Source organism: Poecilia mexicana, unplaced genomic scaffold (assembly GCF_051168715.1).
Source record: "Poecilia mexicana isolate PSO_F unplaced genomic scaffold, ASM5116871v1 scaffold_3, whole genome shotgun sequence".
Classification (NCBI taxonomy): domain Eukaryota; kingdom Metazoa; phylum Chordata; class Actinopteri; order Cyprinodontiformes; family Poeciliidae; genus Poecilia; species Poecilia mexicana.
In genome coordinates, this window is record NW_028263372.1 from 17,343,967 (window position 1) to 17,361,001 (window position 17,035).

Here is a 17,035-nt window from a genome sequence, read left to right on the forward strand (position 1 = left end):
GCTGGGACCGAGGTGGAACCGCGGGCCGAACCGGATGGCTCCTGGGATCAGCTCTGTCTAAAATACAAGGAGCCCATGCAGAGCAGCACTTCCGGCTGCTTCTATTTGGCTACATAAGGAGCCAGAAAAAAAAAAAAATCATCAGGGTTTTGTATGTTTAAGCTGTTTGTTTTTGACTTCCATAAGTCAGGAATGTTGGGGCAGGTTAGGATGAGGGAGACCGGGTAAGTTCCACCCCGCGCTGTGCTGCGCTGCTGCGACCCAACAAAGCCCTGGTGTCTGCATTTTCACTGCAGCTTTAACTGCAGTGGCCTTTCATAGTGGTGACAAATGGAGAGCGTTTAGCCTAAATGACACAGAGGGCCTGCGAGCCTCCAGCCTCACGGACCTGCAGCCGCGAGGCCTCTGCTCTGCCTGCGCTGGTAGCCATGAAGAATGATGGTGCATGTTTTGTTAGCCTGTGTCGGGGGGGCATCGGTGGTGAAGATGGCAGGACGGAGGACGGCAGTCCATTCTTACCGGCTTTCCTCCAGATTTCTTCAGGCAGGTATCCTGAGGGAGGCCGGTGCAAGAAGTCTCTGTGGATCTCTGAAACACAAACGCAGCCACCCAATCAGCATACACAGAAAATGCACGAAAACACATCCACTTACTTATAATTTGCACATCTTTCTCTGGGACAAAAACAACAAATCACGTGCGTCAACATTTTGGAGATGAGCTGTCAAATCCCTTTTTTTTTTTTTTTTACCGTTTCAAAGACAGAATACATTTCCAGGGATTACAAATGAATGCAAACTTTAAATGTGAACGAGGATGCTGTTAACATAAGAGTGCAATCAGTTAGTTAAAAATCCAGCATGCTGCAGGTGGATTTGTATTGCCTCACAGTGTGAGCTCCAATTTGCAAATGTGCCGAAAAATATGATCCTCTTAACTGACTTTTTGAGTCTGAATCGGCGCATTAAAGCATTTCAGCGTCTCCAATGAGCCCTACCTTGCTGTGAGTGTTTTGCTTTGCCAAACATACCCTGAGAGTGTTTGTCTACCTGTCTGTCTGCCTGTCTGCCTTTCAGCAGCCGAGGAAGTTCCTATGGGCAGTGACTCGCTGCTGCTAGCTGTGTTGGAGGAGGAGTTGTGGTGAGGAGTAGGAGGAGGAGGAAGAGTAGGAGGTGGAGGGAGGCAGTGCTGTCCGTTGCTCCCACCTTTTTTCATCTCCTCTACGTCGCTGTAGCGGCGGATCCAGTGATTCATCTCCTCGCGATCGGCCTCCTGGCAGCGGCGCAGCACCGTCAGGGAGCGTCGCGTCTTCTCTACCATGTCCATGATGCAGTTAAGGAGCTGCAAAGGCAAACACAGTCTAGATGTCAGCTAAAAAAAAAAAAAAAAATGCAATTTATGTTCTTTTAGATGTTATTACTCATCCAATTTTTCCAGGAAAAACTCTGAAAAGCAACGATTTAGAATGAGAGTTGATGTCCAGATCCGAGGCAGTCCAGACATCAGGTTACAGGCTCGGTCTTGCCTCGAGTCTGCCCAAGACCAAATCAATGGAAGACCATTGCTGTTGTAAAAACAAAGCAGCAGCTCCAAATGTTTTAAAAGTTGAACACTTTTCACTTTTGCAGTTAGAGGTTTTATAGTTATAGTTTATAGTTACACTAAAGAAAAATAATGTTGCAGCTGTAGTTTCGAATCGTCTCAAGAAAAAAAAAATGCTGAGGCAAGAATGAGACCAAGACCGAGTTCTGAAAAATGTGATCTTACTGCCGGTTGGCTCCGACAACACTAATCAGAAAATGGTCAAACAGCAAGTGTATTATCTTAATTCATCTCTAACAGCACATCATATATCAACCAGGCAGCTTGTGTGTTATTGTCTGTCTATCTAGTCCCCGTTGGTGAATTTCAGTGTCTGAGAGAATTACAACAATGATATTGTAACAGCTGGGCCGTTGATGAGAACTTCGAGCTGATTCCTTCCCCCGCTCGCCGCTGTTCCCTGCCAACTCAACAGATTTCCAGATTTTTCCCTCTGCTGTAAACTGTGTCACTCTTTTTTTTTTTCCACAGTGCCCTGTCTTTTCAGCCTCAGCAAGGTCTGCTAAATAGGTTTAGCGTAGTTGACATTCAATCCATCTCATTATTCCCATTCTCCCCCCTCTCTCTCTCCTTGTCTCTCTGTCTCAGCCCCCTCCCCTCTGAGTTGGCTATATTTATTTCAGTGAAGTGTTTCTAATTTGGCAGGGGTCCAGGCCTGGCCGGTTCCCTCCACGACTGCAGCTCTCGTCTCAGCTGCTCTACCCAGCTGGAGCTGCTCTCTGCTGGGTCCTCAGCTCCATCTGGGGTCCTGTTTCTAACTAACAGAGTATGTGTCTGGGTTTCCAATGTGCGCCACTTTCTCTTCGTGGAGTTTGGTGCTAGGAATCCGGGAAGGTATCCGCCAATTGTCCAATTCGCCGCACTGACGCAGACTTCTGTCAGCTGCTCACTCAGGTGGGACGGCGGCTGCTCTGTCTGTCGACAGTTCCTGTTGATGTCATCCGCTCGCCATACTTAGATTGCTTTAATGCTAACTTTAATCGCTTGCTGACTGTTGTGGTTTCCCCACCCATTTATTGTCAGTGAAGGAAAGAGGTTGGTTGGGAGTAAGGAGGCTAATACATACATTATCGAGATGTTTCCATTCTTCTGCCCATTCTCGGTCTGTAAGACGGTGATCAATCACCTCCTCTTGACGAGCTCCATGCACCGCTGCAACAGGACATCTCCGTTATACTTGCTGTACAATTACGGCTTTGCACAATAGTAATTATTCATAACTCCTAGCTACAGCTGCCTTCACAAGATATTTTATTTTAATAAGACAATTCAAAAGCTGGTGTTAATTTATTTTTTTATTTATTTATTTATTATTATTTTTAGCTCTTTTCAGTTTGAGGTTTTAGCTGAGTTAACAAAAACGTGAAATTCAGGCTATTGGACAATTAGACATTAGATATAACCAATACAATTTTTTTTTTTTTTTTTGCTTTTTACCATTTTTTTCCTTTCTAATTAAAAAGAACCACTCATGGTTGTAACTCCAGTCTAGTGTCTAAGTTTGAAAGCGATGTCAAAATGAATGACTCTCCTTCCCTAATAGAAAAGCAGATGATCAGCATTAAAGGGCATGTATGGCTTGGGTCCTTTATAGAGACCCACCGCCACGAGGATTATCCCACTTGCCCGACAACTGGCCTTTGTCTTACTCCCAAACTCCACCACTGTTAAACGCGAGCTCCTTCTGTCTCAACCACCTAAATGGGAACCAGAAACTCCATGGAGCCATGTGAATGTCCTACCTGTCTGCCGGTGTCTGTCTCGAGAGTCTCTGTGTTCGCTGTGTCTGAACGCATCCCTGTACTGGTGCGCCAGGGCCATGTCTTCTAGGCGGTAGTGCTGGGGTCCCACTTGGGGGTTGGGCGGATGGGGCAGGCCATTGGGTGGGTGCGTTGGTAGGCCGTTGGGAGGCGGGTGAGCCGGGAGCCCCGTGCTGGGGCTGAAGCGTTGGCTGGGGCTGATGGTGCAGGGCCTCTTCGCAAGGTGCTCCGGGTGCAAGCCGTCTCTGTCGGAGCTGTCTTTGGTCCTAAACGGACCAAACACGGCACAGACACGAGTTGAACTTTGCTTCGTTATTTTTACATAAAACTTCCAGAATGTGTGAAGTTCACTTTGAGTGAAAAGAAAAGAAAAAAAAAAAACAGTAGATGTATGTCACAGATTACAGCCTCGAGTAGATGAACTTTCCTGTTGGAGAAGCTCAAACAAGGAACACAAACATGTTTTCTGTTAAGTCCAACAACTCCCATATGGTATCTTCCAGCACACACACACACACAACCACACACACGCACACACACATACACACACACACACATATAGAGTTGCTTGTTGTTCAGTTACAGTACAGTAAGGCTTCTCTAAAGCTTTTCGGACAGCTGTACGCCATATGTATCTAACAGAACCAAGTCCAACTGTACACCCTGCATCCCATACTCTTAATCTGAATATCCCTCTGCCTACTCTTAGACTGCAAGTGTCCCTCGCCCCCACCCTGTACTCAGGCTTAAGGGGTTGTGGGGGATGAAAGCTGTGTATTTGACAGATGTTTGGTCGGACTTGTATACGCCTGTATGCTTGAAAGGAGTGTGTGGTTTTGAGCCATCTGGTCAGTTTAAATGTGAGCGTTGATATTAATCTGTTTAGCTGGATGGCGATAGCCGGGCATTCGGATGAAAATCGCTCTTCACAATCATGGGGATAAAAAGTGAATAAATGCAACGCGGCTGCCCACATGCAGACACACGGATGACGTTTCGTGCGCGTACGCACACTGCTCGTGCACGCGTTTGGCTGCGGTCGCTAACAAATGAGAGGAACAGCTGGAAAAACGTTGGCTTCGTGCCCTTCCTCCCCCTCCACTCAGCGCGGTACATAAGCCAGAGGTCGGGAGGCGGAGGTGTGCAGATTACAGCGGGATTGCACATCCAGCTTTCAACCCCTTGTTCTGGCCTATCCAAAAACCGCCAGCCACGGACTTCCCAACACCCTCGCGCAGCACGTCACCATCTGGACACATCTTTGACATATGGACGGCTGCTGGGGAATAACAGATCAGGCAGAGGAGTGAAAACAGTGACCAGAAAAGGAGGGCAGTCCTGAGTCGGTCTTGCTTGTATTTTATTGAGTTTAACACAACTGTCTTATTTGCTTCCTGCTTCTCAGAGCTCTCTCTCTATTTTGCCTCTTTCCCTACTCTGTATTTATCCTCCTCCTCCTCCCCAGACAACTGGCAAAGTCAGGCTGGCATTACGACCGTCCAGACTTCTGCCTCTTGCTCAGAGGATTTATCACTTCCTCTCACTTGGTATTCAGACAAAAACACTAATGCACTCAGATGGCGCATTCAGGCCCCTAATGCCTCACCTGTCGGGAGTCCTTCTCTTGCCGTGCTCGTTCATCTCCAGCATGATCTCCGAGGAGTCGAGAGGCGAGCTAGCATTGGCGTCCAGGAGGAGCTGCTCGTGCTGAGCCAGATACTGGGCTGGAGTCTGCTTGGCCAGTCTGGCACAGTGGAGCAATTCTCTCTGCAGCAGGGGCAGGTTTGCCTTTAGTGGTTAAAAGAGGAAAGACAGGCATCTCTGCTCAGGCAAGTTGGAAGTTGCAGGAAAGATATAATAAATTCAATCAAATAACCTTTGGAGAAGAGCTAAGTGGACGAGAAGAGAAACTAAAACCTTTGGTGGAACATTAGGTTTGTGGGGTGATGGGGGGAAGGTTGATGCCAGATTAAGCTTAAGGAGGGAGTAAAAAGAGAGAGAGAGAGTGATAGATGAAGAGACAGGATGAGATAAGACAGGTACCCTGACACATTCCTCCACCATGTGCCTCGCTCTCTTTGGGTTGTGCTGTTGTGTGTGTTGTGTCTGTGTGTGGGGGGGGTTATGTGTGAACGTGTGTGTAACAGCGCTGTCAAACAGTCCTCTCAGACCTGTCGGCTTGATATAACACAGCCATGGCTGCGATATCCCAGATGTGAAGGATCATCGCACGGCAGGAGGTCCAACACTTTCACACACACTTTCACACCTTTTTCTTTTTAAAGATGTATTTACATCCTACCAGCGATGGCTACAAGTGATGGATTCCTTAAATAGACTCACTGCTTACATATAGGTTTTAATTAGGCCAGAGTTTCATTTACGATGCCCTGCTGGTGGGCTTTGTTGGAGGTGGGTCCTCAAATTAAGTTCTGCTTTGGGCCATCTCTGCAGTGAGTGAAATACCATGATTCTTTTAACATAGAGACGTATCTCTTACATATGTAGACTTATCTATTAACATGTCAAAGGCCAGGTAAGACGACGGTGAAGTAAAAAAGTAAAAAAAAAATGTTTTGTGGAGTTTTGCTGTCCCATCCATCGCCTTATGTCTCCTTAGATTATTGCATGCAGAGTCGTTCAAATCGCCCGTATCAAAAATGGCAACATGCTAAAAATACGGCGTGTCAGCTGCAATGACAGCCACCGCTCAGTTAAGAAAACAGTAATGAGATAAACAACTACTGAAGAAGTGTAAACAAATTCGGTGTAGAATTTGATTGAAATGCAAGAAAAATATGTGGAGCTCCTCATCGGTACTGATTGAAAAATGTGCTCCTGCTGTTTGTTAGTTGTTAGCTCCTCTTTCAGATTTCACTTGGCTTCTGCTTCAGGTACGAAAAGGAGAGCCACACTAAGCAGCTTCATTAAATCAGAACTGATGTTCAACACTTGACAGAAAAAAACTAACTAACGATTGATTATATTTTTTACCTTCAAGAAAGGAATGACAAAAGGCCTCAGTGGGAAGTTAGTGGCCTCGTGAAGTTTGGAGTGAAACTCTTCAATGGTGAGAGTGGAGTTCTGTTTAAAGCAGAAGTGATAGAAACATTAAACTCAGTTAAAATTTTCCACAGCACATTTACCGACATGATAATCAAAGCAATAAAGGAACACTGGGCTGCAATGAACAGATGTTTGCATAACCTACCACCAGTCCTAACACGAGGCTGCGCACTCTCTCCCCAATCTCGGGGGATATGTCGTTGCCGAACTGCTGCAGCGTGGTCAGGAAGCGCTTTAGTTTGCAGAGTTGTCGGGCGCCACAAGCCGGCGGAAGCTGTTGGTTGGACAGGGAGGCCGTCGAAGACATCGCCGGCCCGTTACTGAAGCCATTGGGAGTCGAAGGAGCACCGTTTAGCGAGGTAGGAGAGTGGCTGCTCCCGTTCAGCACTGCAAAAAAAACAAAAAAAAAACACAGGGGTGTGAATTACAGTTGCCTGTATGGGGAGTCTAATAGATGTGATGACAACTGTAGTAATTAAATCAGTCTTATACATGGCCGCATGATGCTTGATGCTTAAAACAACCATGGGGTCGCAACTTTCTACTACCTTTCCTCAAGCCGCATGTGTGTTTGCAGGGACTTCAGCTGTCTCACAAGTGCTACCATTTGACCCCTTCCAGCCCTTCCATCGGCCCCTGAGTTAGCCTGTATTCCACCCTGCTCTTCACTCACTCAGTAGGGCGCAACTATAAGAGGAACTTGTTAAAGAGGTGCCAAAAATAGTCCAGTGGGCTGTGTTACTTTTATTCCAGTAGCAGGTGTGCTGCTAAATCAGGTCCTGCACATGTCCACCAGCTGAAAGTAGATTTGCAGCTTTGGGGTTCAGAATAGTCACACAGCATTCGTACACGTATATGATTGCACACGTTCGCTTCTTAATGCAAGCCCAAACAAACTCGTAAATACCCCGGGAGCGAGCCTGACCTCTTCCCCTCAAACGCTGCTCTTCAAATCTGTCACGATTTCTATGTGCGTCTATATGCGTATCGGATTATAAAACGATTGTACGTCGCAGGCTCGTTGGGTTTTTTTCCCCCCATGAAATCTCATGTAACTAGGATTGAACCATGACTCATTTCACAACAGCAGCATGCTAAGCATCATTTCATTTCTGCTGCAGCATCTCTTTGAAATGCACCTCGTCACCTGGCCCTTGTTCTGGAAGAAGCGGAGTCTTTAACCTTCAGCTGTTGCCTGTTCTTGTGGTGGTTCTTCTCAGGCATGCTTGTTGCTCTAATCCGTGGGTCGAAGGCCTGAACACATATGGACTAACCCATGTGATCCCAGCACTTGTGTTCTGGTTTTAGATGAGGAAGAGTCGTAAGGAGAGAGCCACGCTGCTGACCGCCAGCCGCAACAGGTGAAACAACACGGCCTGACGTTGCTATATAGGGAAGAAAGAACGCCTGATGTCCCTTCTACTAACCCGCCGCCTGACCAGCTGATAAACAATGCACACCAAAAGACACTTGTCCCGCCAGCAAGGGCATTATTGCCACCTAAAGACAGACAAATGCCATGAGAGACACACCTGACACACAAGTGACCAAAACACTTGCTCACTAGAAATGGGAAGGAAGAAATATTTTGGATTCCTTTCGCTCAATGCAGACGCACAACCATCAAACTAGGTAAAAGGAAAAGCAGTAGAGTTGATTGTGCATGACATATTGCATGCAACAGAAACTCAACATGTTTAGTGTCGCTGACTGGTTTGTTTCATAATCTGGTTAAAATGGTCGGTACTGGCGTGTAAAATACAGCAAGAAAAATGAAACAGGGCAAAGCTTAGGAGAAAACAAATCAACAAGGAAATGTATTGTGGTATTTTCTGAAATATATCTAGTAGTTAGATATATTTGACAACTTATGAAGAGAGAAATACATATAATATGCTTACATCTGACTCTCGATTAGATCAGTTTGTATAATATTTTGTGAAATATTTGAAATAACACACCACTTCGATTACTGGTTGGTTTATTTGAACCAAATGGCTTTCATGCTGCATGACCCACTGATCAAATCAAGGCAAACTCCTACTTGTACAATTTAAATATTGAACTAATAGTACCACATTTATATCTTACAGTATATTATAAGCAGATTTTAGAAGACTACATTGGAAAGAGCCCCAGCCGGGTTTCGTGGTACGATATAAGGCTTGGATGAAATGTCAGCGGAATGTCACTTCCTTTTCATTCCCAGTATAATTGGGTTGAAAATGATAAAAACAAGCTGAACAAGTACAAATAAGCAGAAGCAACAATGAAAAGAGAAACACGCAAACAGCTCAAAGCAGGCCCCAAACTTTAAAACTGCTGTTTGTAACAGTTTGGAAAATGCTGATTTCATGTTTTTGGTCTGTTGTTTTCTGCATCAATATCTTTTCCAAAATATACTCTGGGAAACATACTTTTAGTTTAATTGTTTGTTAATTATTGCCAGTTCTTCTTCCAAAAAGTTCGATGTCTCATCCCCAGTGAGCTGCTCGGTCACTGATATATCACCTGTCTCTGTTTTTCTCTCAAATCTGCCTGTTTTTAAAGACCTTCTGAAGAAAACATCCACCTAACAGCACATAAAATAACTCTGGATTAAGCATCAGTCAGCCAAATAAGTCACAACACAACAAGGATGGATCACTGGATGCAATTTTGTAGTAACAACTTCGCATCGTTGCACACGAGGGAGTCTTACTTGATTTACTGGTGGCCGGTGTGAACGAGGCGTTGCGACTTGTTGCTTGACTCACAGCCGGGGGTGGAGGAGGCATGGTAGGCGGGGTAGACCTGGGCTGGGTTTTCACATCCGCAGGTGAATCTGGCATCGTTCCAGCCTTCTGCACTCTGCTACCTGCCACACGGAAGAAGAAAAGAAAAAAAACAACACATAAACAGGTTAAAAATGGAGCTCCGGTTTTTGTAAAACCAGAATCTGTGCTGGGAGGAGACAGCTGGTTAAAAGAGAGGAGAGCACTGACATTTTCACCTGCGAGCCATCGATTGTTTCCTTAAACCAAAAAGCCTCATGCAAAGAGCTAAAGGAGATCAATGCGGAGAGTGGAAATGGATCCAAACTTGTATTGTCTTTCTTGTTGGAGATTCATGGGGCCTGAGAGACCCACAGTAACACCTGCTCTCCCTCTCAGCTGCTGCTAACTGAGATCAGCGCTCCTCGCTGCCCCCCTCTTCCCTCACGCTCTCTCCTTCACACATACACAATCCATGTAGCAATGACATCCCAATCAGAGCACCCCACTAACCCCACCCTTCAAGTACCCCACTGTAACCTCCAACCCCCGGACACACACACACGCACACACACACACACACACACGCACACACACACACACACACACACACACACACACACACACGCACACCGCCTGTCCCTTCTCATTCCCCTGCCTAGACAGCCGGCTTGACAGCCAGTGACAAGTGCAGCTGGATCTGCTGCTGTCCATCACTGAGACTGGCTTTCAGCAGAGTTCTGTCTTGCTACCAGAGGCTTCTCTGTCTCCTGCCAGACATGCTGCCAGGACCAAACAAGGCAAGGCCAAGCTCTGCAGCGTGAAGGCGGTGGACGGTGCAGCGACTGACAGCAGAGAAAATGCAACACAAGGTGGGACCTGCTGCAGCCACCGGCGCCTTTCAGGCTCCTGGATTGGGTACGGTTCTATGGAGTTTGTAGAAAATCACTGTCAAACACAACGCAGCATGCATGAACGTAAACTCAATCTGCATCTATCTATGGAGCGTTGACTAGTCTTGATGCTTGTGTCCACCTGTCGGTGCAGCTGCTGGAACCAGATCCTCCTGCATTGCAAACCTGAGCACAGAGTGTGATGACTTTTTCAGCCCCTTGAGAAGGATGGAAAACAGGTTGTGACTCTGCTCCGTACATAGAAAAACCAATGGAATAAAGTGCATTTTTAATTATGCACCGGATGGATCAGGACATACATGGGTGGTTTGCTCACAATAAATGCTGCATATATTTACTAAATGAATATAAACATGTATCATAAAAACTTGTGCAGGGAAGTCATTATTCTAACTTATAAAAACAGATGTGAGCACAGAGTAGACTTAATGGGCCATTTGACGATTCTTCTGCTGAGACACTGTGAGCGAACGCATAAATTTTAAATGCTATTTGTATTTTCTTTTGTTTTCGTCTCTGTGGTAAGGCGTTATCAGTCAAAGTAGCGCAAATAAAGTCAAATATTCTCTTTTCTTCCTTCTTCTGGACATGCACTATATGTGAGTCAATGAACATCTGTTTTTAATATCATTTTAACTATCTACCATGTGAAAAAATGATTGAAAGATCACAATTTGTTACTGAGAACCTAACCTAACTGAGAACCTAATGATCAACAAAAAGCTATATCCTTACATTAGTAAATAAGTTAAATAATGCACACAAAAAAAATCTTACTGAAACTGATGTCAAAATTCATTTTTGCAATTTAAAAAAATCTGAAAAGAAAAATCTATTGTTTGCATGTACAGAATCTGATTTATAAAGCATTTGTAAGCCTTAGAAGAATAAAGCATTTTATTTCTCATTTGTTATGGCAGCTGGTATTTCTCAATTTGTTATACAGGGAAGATTAAAAACAGAAATATGAGATGATATTGCAGGAAAACTAATCAATGGCACATATCAGTAAACCAAGCTGAACTGTTTACGTACATTAAATTCCCTAATTGTTTTCTTTATTTTGTGTTATAGTATAAAATAAAATGATAACCATTTGATTTCTGGAGATGTACATGCACACCTGAAAATTTAAAACCTGAAACTCGGGACAACACTGAGGGATGGCTGATCATTTTCTCGCTGCCTTCTCTACAACAGGACCAAAAATACATTTCCCTTTAATATTTTCAAAATGTCACATTCAAAACATCATATTAAAAAAAAAAAAAGCATCTGTCATCATTGTCCTCTTGGTGGCTTCGGAGACAATCTCTTGAACCTCTACAAATAAAAAGAGAACCTAAACCGTTGAGGTAAATGACCTAAAGAGTCCTGACCTTTTACGCTGTTTAAATCCTGCGTGTATATATTCCTCTATGAATGTATCCGCTGTCATTAAATCACCTTCGCATAATTTGTTTTTGATTTCATCTGTTTCTCTAAAACACCCCCACCCCCACCGCCACCATGTCAGTTGGCCTCAGCTCGCAGTAAGCCTATTTCTGAGAGCTCGTGTAGCAGCATTCAACAGCTGGTGTCTGTATTTAAAGAGCGCCACACTGGAGTATGTTGTACGAGGGCCATTGACACAGTGATCCCCCAAGAACACGAGGGGTGCTCGGCTGTTTGGCCCATGCCAGACGCTCTCAACATAAACACGCAAAACAGAGGCAGACGGGGGGTCAGCTGCCATAAATAGATGCAACCATTCTTCAATACAGGGTTACATGCAAAAGCAGACGTCCAAGATGGTAGATTTGTCACACCTTCAGTGACTTTGTTGTGTTTACGAAGTCAGATTGTGACACCTGTGCCCATGTTTGTTAGTTTGAATACATACAGTTATACTTTGATGAACAAATGATGCAGGAGAAAGGAAAGGAAAGGAAAAGAAACAGGAAAGGAAAGGATAAGGGGACCATCCTGTCTGTCTGCCCCCACCGCGGGATTATGGACAGCTGTTTAATCTGACCAGCTCCAGAGACAGGACACACATGCACATCATGCTCTGGATTTTACTTTTAATACATTAGGAAGTCTGCTCGGTCTGAAACCCCATCTGTGACCACCTGTGATTCCACCGTGCTTTGCTTTGTGCTGGAGAACAAAAGCCGTACACCAAAAAAGAGGAGAAGCGAATCACCTGCAGAAGTTGACCTGTTTTGGAGGTTCAGGTGTAGCTTTTCGAACATGTACGTCTGAAAGGAGCCACTTTGAAACCAATGCGGGCGAAAATAGATCCACTCAATTCTACTGCCATCTGTCCTAAATACTCCTGCATATTAGGCTGAAAATAAACCAGCGTGGTACAATCATTACCTACCTTGCTGCTGCTGCTGCTGCTGCCTGTGCTTGTTTGTCTGTGTTTCTCAGACTCTGAGAACAGCTGTATGTCTGTACGGTTTGACGTAATCGGGGCTAAAAGATTGCTCACCAAAGAAGCAGTCTGCAGTCTGCGTTCTAAAAATGTTCTCTGTCTTCTGCTCTCCCCGTGTGCCATGATGAAACGAGATGAAAAACAATTCGCTGCAAGAGGCACTAAACCGCAGAGAGCACGCCGAACAACTGGATGTGCGCAGTTCGGTGGGTTTCTCAAACTTTCTGAAGTCCTTCTGGAATCTCATTAAAGATTTAAAGACACAAGCTCTCATTGGAGACAAGACAAACATATGTGTACAAATCGCTTCACATTAGACTGCCCTTCTGAGGATGGATTTAAACTCATTGTACATCTCATTTTGTGTGTGGACTCTATGCAATGTACATGTGTGCATGCCCATATGCATTTCCACTGAAAATGCAGCTGCAGCTTATTAGCTCTGGCTAACCGCTGCAGAACAGTTCCCTTAAAACCCCCTCGCCTATTCAATCTCTTGTACTCCACAGAGACTCCGTCGGTGACCACATAGGCCTCAAACTCCCTGTCTCTCTCTCTCTCTTTTTCTCTCTCTCTCTCCGTCTCTTGCTCCCGCCTCCCACTGTAATTCCCCCAGTCTCCAGGAATGCTGTTGTTTTTAATTTCTCCCAGCTGCTCTGGCTGGCTGCCCAGCCGCCTGCCTTTCCACATCTGTTCCCTATCAGGCCGCTGTGGAGTCCACACAAACAGAGAATAAGCCCCCCCTGCCGTCCCCCCCTAAGGTCTTTATATCAAAACATTTGGGGATTGTAGCTCTGTCCCCTGGACATGAGACTTATGGGTGCAGAACCGCCCACTTTTTCTTACAGGCAGAAAATGACATTTTTAGGAGAAACAATGCAGTTGGCCCAGAACCAAAACACCATCTGACAGCTACAAAGAGCACAAACAAGCATGCTTTCTACATCTGCCAATGAGTTTTGTGTTTTAAAACACGCCTGCTATCTGACAGAGTTTGGATTCTATTACAGGTGAGATGGGAATGTGTTTATATCCTTTCATATATCTGCACAGGAAGCCGCTCTTGCAGCGAGATCGCAGACTCTGGTTCATCTTGTGCTGATTTGGAGTTCGGAGTCTTTACAGCCCTCACTAATAACAGGGTGGGAGACAGAGCAGTACTTGCACATGCTTTTAGATGTTTGTCTGTGTAAGTTAATGCATTTCGGCTACTTCACTCCAATCTCTAAAACAGGCTGTTCCTGTGGTGGAAAATCAATTTTTTTGCTTATAAAATTTACAAAAAAACCCAACAAAAAATAAACCCTTTTGTTGAGGACACAAACACAGACATTTTCCCGTGTTACTTAAGAATCGCTGTGGCAGTACACAGAGCCCGCTGAACAAACACGTTGAGCACAAAAACAAAGCTGGGGAATGGAAGGACTGGGGTAGCGGGGTTGCGTGTGTGTGTGTGTGTGTGTGTGTGTGTGTGTGTGTGTGTGTGTGCGCGTGTGTGTGTGTGTGTGTGTCGGGTGGGGGGTCATCTGTTCTTCCCACTAAGCATTGAAAAAAAAAAAATCCATCCTGTCTTTGATCAGATTACAGCAATCAAATCACCAAGAGGTCACCAGCTTTTTCAAATCAAATGCATTCAGATCTTCTTTTATTGGTTAAACTGGCAAGAAAAGCAGGACTACCTTGAGGACAAGCGGGGAGGGAATGATGAATCAAAGGCAATTTATCCGGGGCCATAGGTGCTAAGGTTAGAGGAGTTGTATTTCTGTCTCACCAAGCTGCAGGGATTCTGTCATACCGAGCTTATATCTGCGAGAGCTGTTGATGTAATTGTATTGAAGTTCTAGCGACCATCTGTTCTCCTTTGGGAGGGCCTGGCTCCTCTTGTCGGCAGTGAAGTGGTTATGTGCAGCATATCACTGCTGCCGACGTGCTCACGGAGAAAAAACTTCCTTTTCAGATTTTCCCAACGGCTGCTAATAAAATCCAGATGCTAGACTGGAGCTGTTTCTGCCTCCCCACCCGCCTCCCTCTCTCCTCCCTCCCTATCTTCTGTCCCTCTTCATGTTTTCTCTTGCTCCCCCCACGCCTCCTCTTTGCTCTCCTGTCCTACGTTGCTAATCATTTATTAGACTCTTTTCATCTACCTCTCCTCCCATCGCTCTTTCCCTCTCTCGCTCCAGCCATCCATCTATCCTCGCCTTCTTCTTCTTTTTTTTTCTCCAGCCACTAAACCCAGAGCCATTCCTAAATAAAGGAAAGTATTTGTGACATTTGGCCGAGGCAAGCCGTGCCAAGAACAACTCCTCAACTAGCCAGACACATCTGGACTTTGTTAGGACTGCGCAGGGCACTGGTACCGACACTGGCTACTCCATCACACGTGTGTGCACAGAAAATTCCCCATTAGCTTCCATACTGCAAGCTGGCCTGTATGCTTTCTTATGAAGCATGTTTTTTTTTTTTTTACATCAGACTGAAAACTGTAATTCTCTCCAGACAAGTTTGCAGCTGCAAGCCCAAAGTCTCAGTTGTACTTGTTAGTGTGTTGTTTACACTTCCCTGGCACTAATATACAGAAAATGCAGTTTAACTGCATAATACTCCAAGAACATGACTACTAGCATGTATTCTGTGTATTCATGTGAACTACATTCGGGAGCATCCTTGCGTGTGTTTTAGTTCTTAATGTATCTCTGCGTGTGTGTTGGTGTGTGTGTGTGTGTGGGTGTGTGTGTGTGTGTGTGTGGGGGGGTGTGTGTGTGTGTGTGTGTGTGCGTGTGTGTGTGTGTGTGTGGCTCCAGGGCCCCTGTGTGAGAAAAGCTGAACACCTGAACATCAATAACTGTCATGTGGGCCACCTGGGACCCCACAGCCAGCTTGCACCACGGGCGCACAGCCATCACCAGCACAGCTGCCACAAAGCGGGGAGGGGGTGAGGGTAGGGACAGGCAGAGAGAGGAGAGGTGGGGGCACATATGGGGGCGGAAACAAGACAGAAACACACACATGAGGACATTACTATGTGAGTTTGTTTGCATCTGGGATCAGAGAGACAGACAGACATAAGAGAAAAGTAGAATTGTAGCTTCTGCTCTGGATGATGGGGGGAAAAAAAAACCTCTCCTTTGTTCCCACTCATTTACATCCTCTCCTCTTAATCTTGTCAGCTGTGAGTCTAATTTTGCCAGCTGAGAGCTCAGCCTCAGGCTGTCGTAAACTAACATTTGATCAGACTTTCTGTTCTCCATTTCTTCTCCGATGAGCTCCATCAGTCGAGACATACATTATCTTACTGTCTAGTGTTGTGTTCATACAGTTGTGTAAAAGTGTCTAGGTTCTGGGCCACGTGACGAAACTTGTTGAATAATGTAAAGGTATGTGAGGTAATAATGGTTTAAGAAGCAGAAATCGACCCAGGGAGGTGGTGTTGGGGACAAATCTGAACTATTTTCGTTCAATATCCTGACAGTAAGACTTTTTTTTTTTTTACTATTAATTTTGATAAGTGTGAAAATAAAATAAGGTTTGATAACCTATGGTTACAAGTGATGCACTACCGATACAATCAAGTTATAATGTAACTAACAAAACTTTGGTAGGTAATCAAATTCCTATCCGTTTAAAATGTAGTACAATTATGAAGACCATGTAATGTCTAAAATAGAAGTTGATTAGTTGAAACTGTAATAATTTAAAAAAATCTTGTCTTGCATTTTCTCTGGCAAAAACAGCTAAGCTGTACCAATTATTGCAATGACTGTTTAACAGCTCTAAAGTTTCACTAGTTAGCAGGTTTGACTGTAGGTTTCTTGGTCCAACACAGAAACTGTTTCAGCATAAAACATTTTAATCTTTCATTAAGCTGATGTATTAGTTCAAAATACAACCCAGATGAATGTATCGGGCTTACTGTCTCCAGCTTGATGTCACACACAGCAACTAGCTGACAGAACCAAAACATTCAGACAAATTCTGTTACAAAATAAAATACTAAAACTTGTTGAAATGCAATTACCTTGAACATTAAATTTAAAAACTATTATACCATAGAGACATTTTTATTTTAGCGTAATTACAATATTTAATTAAATATCCTTTTTTTAATGGTGTAAACTTTTTCCTAAGCCTTCTGTTTTTTTCTGTTTTGGAAAGTCTGAACTGCTGATTGCAACTTCTATTCAAACAACTGTGTAAACAAAATTCCACTGTTTCATGATGCAGATATTTTTAACGGGAAAAAAAAGCGGGACGTAAGGTCCTTGAATGTGGTAGTAGTAGCTCCAAGTCCACAAGAAACTTAATCTATTTATCAAGGAATCTTTTAATCCACACACACCGTAAAAATATTGTTTCATAATTGTCCAAGCATGTTGCGCTGAGCGCATTCCCACCAAACGATCTCCCCCATCCAAACACCTGCAGCCTGAGCCAACGCCTATTAGCTCATCAGGCTTTTAATTACTCTGTTAATTGCACACAGGCAGCATGAAGGGCAGCCTGGGAATAGGGTAAGGGGAGCCT

The 17,035-nt window shown here is 44.5% G+C and overlaps 1 protein-coding gene across 5 annotated transcripts in view; it reads right to left on the reverse strand.

Moving 5' to 3' along the window:
- The window catches only part of cbfa2t3 (CBFA2/RUNX1 partner transcriptional co-repressor 3), a 42,466-nt gene that overhangs the window by 8,688 nt on the left and 16,743 nt on the right, over nucleotides 1-17,035 (reverse strand). For 3 of the 5 annotated variants that reach the window (XM_015004035.2, XM_015004027.2, XM_015004062.2), the window contains exons 2-9: nucleotides 9,130-9,285; nucleotides 6,574-6,815; nucleotides 6,357-6,446; nucleotides 4,969-5,150; nucleotides 3,345-3,628; nucleotides 2,669-2,754; nucleotides 1,050-1,341; nucleotides 520-588 (exon numbers count right to left, since the gene is read on the reverse strand). In XM_015004035.2, the coding sequence (XP_014859521.1) occupies nucleotides 520-588; nucleotides 1,050-1,341; nucleotides 2,669-2,754; nucleotides 3,345-3,628; nucleotides 4,969-5,150; nucleotides 6,357-6,446; nucleotides 6,574-6,815; nucleotides 9,130-9,285 (1,401 nt within the window). The remainder of the gene's footprint in view (nucleotides 1-519; nucleotides 589-1,049; nucleotides 1,342-2,668; nucleotides 2,755-3,344; nucleotides 3,629-4,968; nucleotides 5,151-6,356; nucleotides 6,447-6,573; nucleotides 6,816-9,129; nucleotides 9,286-17,035) is intronic. The other 2 variants (XM_015004054.2, XM_015004043.2) reach the window with 1 other exon arrangement.